The sequence below is a fragment of the Medicago sativa genome, chromosome 5 (assembly GCF_051527215.1).
Source record: "Medicago sativa cultivar Bolivia chromosome 5, Bolivia_mono, whole genome shotgun sequence".
NCBI classification, from domain to species: Eukaryota; Viridiplantae; Streptophyta; class Magnoliopsida; order Fabales; family Fabaceae; genus Medicago; species Medicago sativa.
In genome coordinates, this window is record NC_140753.1 from 46,740,752 (window position 1) to 46,747,851 (window position 7,100).

Below are 7,100 nucleotides of genomic sequence, written 5' to 3' on the forward strand. Positions count from 1 at the left end.
GCGGTTGCGATCACATAGAATCAACTCGGCATTTGTTCCTTCATTGCAATTTATTCGAGTTTCTGTGGATGCAAGTGCGGTCTTGGATTGGTTTTAATTCGATGGATCCTAATAATATTATGGATCATTTTATTCAGTTCTCTCACTCTACAAGAGGTTCTCGTGCTAGCCGAAATCTTACGCAATTACTTTGGTTTGCATCGATGTGGGTCTTGTGGACGAGTAAAGAAATAATCGGTTGTTTAAATTAAAAGAAGGGTCATGTTAACTTGTGCCCTAAGGGCACATGTTAAGCAACCCAAAAATGGAAACATTTTCTTAAATTTTGTGCATTCAATTATTGAAAAGTAAAAAAGTTAAAGTCAAATGCATTAATTACAATAAAATATTTCTATTTTGAATCATTAACTTGTGCCTTGAGGGCACAAGTTAACATTTCCCTTAAAAGAAAGGTCAAATATGCAATTGTTAGATAAAGTACAATTGATTTCTTTTTGGTAGCTGAAGGCAAAATATGCTAACTTTTCTTTTGGCTATTATTTGTGGTGCCAAGACCCGTTAGCATGTTTGGGCATTGGTTAATGCCGCTTTTGTTTGGTTTGTAATTTTATAAACTTTTTTTAGTCTCTCTGGTACACCTTGTGTTGGAGGGACTCTTATTTAGTTATTAATGTATATATCTCATTTTTGCTTGTTTAAAAAAAAATTATAATAATTTTTTTTGAAAGACCTAAAAAAAAACAATTAGTACATTTTACTTTAAAAAAATAAATAATCTAATAACTAGAAATTCATATTTTTTAGATGAGTAAACATGATGTCTAGGATTTGAACATTGACCATATATATATTATGCAATGTCGCAACCATCTGACCTAATTTTAAGACAAATACATTTTATTACATAAATACAAATTACCTTACATGTTACATAAATACTCCTCCTTTGGTAGGTAGTAGATGAATTTCCTATAAATTCCGACACTGAAGAAATCAATTGAACACTTCAACCACAAAAGAAAGAAAAAAAAACCAAAGTAACAATGGAGGTTCTAAGGGTACAAACAATAGCTCATCAATCAAAAGATGCTACATCTACAATCCCATCCATGTTCCTTAGATCAGAAACTGAATCACCAGGAACAACAACAGTCCAAGGTGTGAAACTTGAGGTACCTATAATAGATTTCAGCAACCCTGATAAAGAAAAAATACAAAATGAAATAATGGAAGCAAGTACAAAATGGGGAATGTTTCAAATTGTGAACCATGAAATTCCAAATGAAGTTATAAAAAAGTTACAAAGTGTTGGTAAAGAGTTTTTTGAGTTACCACAAGATGAAAAAGAGGTTATTGCTAAACCTGTTGGGTCTGATTCATTGGAAGGGTATGGTACAAAACTTCAAAAAGAGGTGAATGGGAAGAAAGGTTGGGTAGATCATTTGTTTCATATTATATGGCCACCTTCTTCCATTAATTACCGTTTTTGGCCTACAAACCCCGCTTCTTACAGGTATGTTTATAATTTAATTAATTTCAATAATAATGTTAACTTTTTTCTTTTACAAAGAATAATGTTGTTATCCTTAATTACTCTACTTATAATTTCCTTGTATTTTATTGTTAGAGTAGTCCATTATTTTGAGCTGTATGAATACTTTTTAGAGTTCAATAATTTATTCTCGTACATTCTTTTTGTTAGAGTAGGTTATTATTATTTTGAGTTGGACATACAAAGAGTACCTTTTAGGAGGTCAATAACTGGCTCTCATACATTTCTTCTCCCTCTAAAGAACTACTAACAATTAACATTTGTCCATAAAAAAATATATTCATCGTTATAACAAAATTTGTTTTATTTTGATTAAATTACTCTTATTAGTAAACTAGTTAGCTAATAAAATAGTTAGTTAGTAGTTAAATATTAAAATATATATTTGTAATTGAGTTTAATTGATTCAGTTTCGAAAAACTAATATGAAATTTGAACAGATCTGACAATTTTTACAAAAGATATCGAGTAAAATACTATTACAAGTATTATGAAACTGTTATAATGCAACCCACCTATATTTATCCCCAGAGGCTGGGACATATACCCGAGTGTGAGAGGTAGTAAAGTCCTATGATAATTTAAACATGTAAACATAAGTTAGGTCTAAACTTTAAGAGAATCTTTTGCCTATATTAAAAGTACTTGTAACATCGTAGAATTTAATAAAAAGTGTAAGTTATTTATTTATTTATTTGTTCTAACAATTTTGTACAAACGATTTAAATTTAATGAGAGATTGGTGTTAGTGTCACCCTTATTTATACGATAAGAATAAAATTTATTAAAAAAAGTTGTATGTAGAGAAAAAGGAAATGTCGCAATCTAGATCTCTAGAGTCGTATATGCAACATGTGAATTAGGTTGCATTGAAAGATTTATTTATTTTTCTTTCTGAAAGGTTTATATTAGTGGTAACATTATTAAAATAATAACATTTATGCAATTTAATTAACCCTTCCAAAAGGGAGACTTTGTTCTGAAGTGCAAAGAAGGTTTGGTTGGTAGTCCCTATCTTACCTCCAATTGTAACCAAGAAAATCTTACCTCCAACTAAATGTTAGTGTTCCTCTTTATGAGTTTGAATTTTCTTCATTTCTAAAAAATATATAAAAGATTCAATTTTGTAAAGAGATAATATACAAAAAGTTTTTTATTTTTGTAAACTTTTTGTTTTTATCTTTCAAATAAAATTATCTTCTTTTTAGAAAATGAAGATGATACTTACTAGCCACTTTCCTTACATGTGTTTATTATATGACCACCCATTTACATAAACAAACAACGTGTACTTGGCTCCTCCATAGAAATAAGTCAATAACTCTAGGAAGGGTTAAACCTACTACTATATTGAGTAAATCCTCTAACCGAAGTATTAAATGTTTATTGAAACTTGAATATTTAGCTAAACTTAATCTTTAAGGACCATATTTAGTATTGAAGATAAATATTTTACTCCTACCTCTCCTTTTTGTTTAGAAAAAGAAAAATGTTATAAGTTATACTTGTGAAGTACACACTCAATACCACATCTCTTTTGTCTTGCTTGTTCTTGTTAAGTATTTTGGACCACCATCTACCTATATCACACTTGTCGTATTAACTAACATTTATTAATTACATGCGTTTCTAAATATATGTAACTTACTTATTTCAAATTGAAACTAATAAGATTATTTTAAGTATTTCATTTAGAAATTTTAAGTTCATTTAGTCATTTTTATTTTATAAAATCAATTAGGTGTGCATCACAATAAAAGACTATGTTGGCATCCCAACTCATAAGAGTCATTCAGCATCTCAAAAGAACATATTATTAAGAATTAAAATAAAAAGAAATAAACTTAGAGGACTATTTCAAAAACTCAAAGGAAAACACAATGTTAAGCTTATAATAATACTAATTAATTTTCTTAATTTTTTTGTTTTTTAATTTTGTTATTGGCTTAGAGTCCTACACATATTCAAATAAACACACATGGAGAGAAGAAAATGTGGTGACCAGAGTTCGAACTCAAAATTTTATATAAAATGTCATCACAACCAAATCAATAGAAACCAATAGGCTCTAACAACAGGGACTAATCTTATAAAAAGTAATTGTATAGTAATTAAGTGATATTTTACAGACAATATCATTAAATGTAGTGAAAATAATTAACCTTACATGAGTGATCTATAATTATTATATAAAATAATTTGAAAATGATGAATATTAAATTATTTAAATTTGTTCTTCACTTGTTTACTTTTTTTGCAGGGAAGTGAATGAGGAATATGGCAAGTACCTACGTGAAGTGGCAGACAAACTATTCAAAAGTTTGTCAACTGGTCTTGGGCTTGAAGAACATGAACTTAAGGAAGCTGCAGGTGGAGATGAGTTGATTCACTTGTTGAAAATCAACTACTACCCACCATGTCCAGTTCCTGATCTTGTTCTAGGTGTGCCTCCACACACAGATATGTCTTTTCTTACTATTTTGGTCCCCAATGAAGTGCAGGGTCTTCAAGCCTCTAGAGGTGGTCAATGGTATGATGTTAAGTATGTCCCTAATGCCCTTGTCATTCACATTGGTGACCAAATGGAGGTATGTATATATATACATCTTATCTTTGTATACTAATTAATGAAATTGTGCCTAAAAATGTGGTTGGCATAGTCTTTAAATAATAATCAACATATAAATATAAGCATACCCTTCAAAAAAAAAAAAATAAGCATCAATTGAATGTTAATGAGAATAAATATGAGAGAAATGTCTTTGATATTGTTGTATAATTAACTTGGCCACGGATACAGCTCTATCAACATCATCTAGCAAGCAACAATTCATATGAAACCTGCAAAATAATAAACCGATATGTAATCTCATGCGTGACGAAGTTATTGTTCTTAAAGATTTATCCGCTTAATAAACACAAATCCTCCGATGTTTAACATGTCCTTTTTGGTATGAATCATACCACATGCGACAAAATAGCTTGAATCTGAATGACCACATGAAACATAAACCTAGGAACTCAGTGTATTTGTTGGAGAAAAAAGGATTGTTATGTACTAAGAAAAATGCAAATGAGAGAGTATGTATATGTGTTTACTGTCTTGTGTTACTAGCAATTATTATATATATATTGGTAAGTGAGTGCTTTGTTGAAAAACAAAGGAAGGGTATGTGAGTGGTTGTTGGTTCCTTAAGGCACGTGTGTAAAATAAACGTGTTCAACAACCAGCAACTAAGGGCACTTTAGCAAATAAGCATAAGTTGCACGTAAATATCCTAATAACAATAAAAATGAGTCAAAGAGAAATTGAAGGGATATTTGGTTATCAGAGCCGTTCCTTGGCATGTGCAAGGAGCTTTCACAGAGTCGAGCCTCCAATTTATGGAGGCCTCAATTATTTGTAGGGGTATGAGTATAATTGTTGGGATGTAGGATAGATATGAATCAAAATATCTCTTTTAAATTGTTTGCTAGTAATAATAAAAATAACTTAATAATTCAAAATTACTTATTTAACAAATACTAACCAATTGATTATGAGAAACTAATTATAAATTTTGAATGATGAAATCATGATATTTTATTTTATAGATACTGAGCAATGGAAAATATAAGGCTGTATTGCACAGAACAACAGTGAACAAAGATGAGACAAGAATGTCGTGGCCAGTGTTCATAGAGCCCAAGCCAGAACAAGAAGTTGGTCCTCACCCAAAGTTTGTTAACCAAGACAATATTCCTCCAAAGTACAAAACAAAGAAATATAAGGATTATCTTTATTGTAAGCTTAATAAGATCCCTCAGTGAAGGAAGAAATGCTCCACAGAGAAGTAATTAAGTGGATATTTCATGTCACACTATGTGTTGGTTAAATTTATCAAATGATCGTGTCATGTGGCATGTATGAACTAAATAAAATATGTAGCTAAAGTTGGATGCTGATTATGCTATGTTTTAATTATAAATTTTCACTAGTTTTTTTTTATAGGAGAAATCATTTTGTCTTATGTTATTCCATCTGAATCAGTGATATAAGTAAAATATGATCATTAATAAAATTGTTTTGCTCAGCTTTCTTTGACGAAGTGTTTTGGTTAACTTACAACAAATACTCTGGTTACATGTTGCGCCCAAAAATGTTATAAATCCATTAAGGATAAATATTAAATAATCAAATTAAAAGTAAGCCACAATGATGCTTGAATTTGGGGTGGAAATAAATTGATTTTGGAAGGAAAAGTACTGAGTTGCATCTCTTATTGTAGATAAAGGCTTTCAGAAAGGGGAGGAGGAAGGAGAGTGGGATGACGATGAATAGAGACGAGGCTAAATGAAAGAGTTAAGGGGTGTGGAGGGGGATGCTTATGGTCGCACTAATATTTTGATGTCGGTCGGAGAAGGTGAATGAGTTAAAGGATGCGGCAGAGGATGGTGGTCGTAGTGGGTGATGAGAAAGAGAGAGAGAGAGAGACCGTGAATGATTTAGAGGTGAAGTGGAGGACAGTGAGGCCGAGGAAGCGTTCATAGTACCTGTTTGGTTTGGCGGTGGGAAAGTCAAACCCACGTTTCAAAGAGCAGCTTTAGCGGAAATGGAGAAGCTTGCTTTCTTAGCTTTCACGGCAACGTGATTTCTTGCCGCAGTTTTGAAAAATATAATGTCATTCCAAACACACACATAGATGAATTGGAGGATACAGATTCCATGCAATTACCGCACCACGCAGTAATTGCTACGCACCGTCCCAACAAAAACCTATGGTTAAGATCAAATTGTGTGAAAACTAGTCAAATAAATGCGAACCAATGAACCACTTTTCTACGGCAGAGAACTACTAATGTGTGAAGTAATTACGGAAAATGAAGGTTTCAACATACTTATCTTTTTTGTCATTCTTAACCGGTGCCGGGGACACCAGTTAGCATGACCCAACAATTAATACAATATGCTAAGTCTACCATGCAAAATCTAAAGACAATACTCCCTCCGTTTCAAAATGAGTGTCGTTTTAGGTGTTTACACACATATTAAGAAATGCAATGATTAAAAGAAAGAGAATGGTTATTTTACCAAATTATCCTTATTAACTATTGGTTAGTTTCAAAAGCAATACTTTGGAAGTAGTGTGCGAGTATTAATTGGAGGGTAAAATTGAAAAGAAAAAGTTATTATTGCATTAGGCTGAAAGCGACACTCATTTTCAAACAAATTTTTTTTACAAAATGACACTTAGGAGTATTAAATTAACAAGTGGTCGTTGTGGACCAACTATCAGGATAGCCCACCATAGACGCTGCCTGTAATTAGAAAAAAAAAATCATATAATATTAATTCATCCCAGGAAAAGATTGCATACTAACGTATATATGCCGTTTTTCACCCTAGTTTAATTTAATACAAGGCATTGGTCCACAATGTACAATTCAGATTTCATATAAAATTTCTTAATCCACGACGTGTAACATATTCAATGAGTTGATATACATGCAAGTTGCTTAAATTAATGAATAATAATTAAATATACTTCTAAATTTGATTTAATGTAGC

At 31.2% G+C, this 7,100-nt stretch overlaps 1 protein-coding gene across 1 annotated transcript; it reads left to right on the plus strand.

Annotated features, from left to right (window-relative positions):
* Window positions 1-946: 946 nt before the first annotated feature.
* On the plus strand, window positions 947-5,636 carry LOC146922473 (flavonol synthase/flavanone 3-hydroxylase-like). The gene is made up of 3 exons (XM_085715383.1): window positions 947-1,513; window positions 3,813-4,140; window positions 5,147-5,636. The coding sequence occupies exons 1-3, from the start codon at window positions 1,044-1,046 to the stop codon at window positions 5,360-5,362; spliced, it is 1,014 nt and encodes a 337-aa protein (XP_085571509.1). The 5' UTR covers window positions 947-1,043; the 3' UTR covers window positions 5,363-5,636.
* Window positions 5,637-7,100: the final 1,464 nt, after the last annotated feature.

Excerpts from the sequence above, each read along its gene's own strand:
- LOC146922473 (XM_085715383.1), top strand. The coding sequence starts at position 1,044 with ATGGAGGTTCTAAGGGTACAAACAATAGCTCATCAATCAAAAGATGCT. Across the intron at positions 1,514-3,812 it reads ACAAACCCCGCTTCTTACAG|GGAAGTGAATGAGGAATATG; the intron begins GTATGTTTATAA and ends CTTTTTTTGCAG. Across the intron at positions 4,141-5,146 it reads ACATTGGTGACCAAATGGAG|ATACTGAGCAATGGAAAATA; the intron begins GTATGTATATAT and ends TTTATTTTATAG.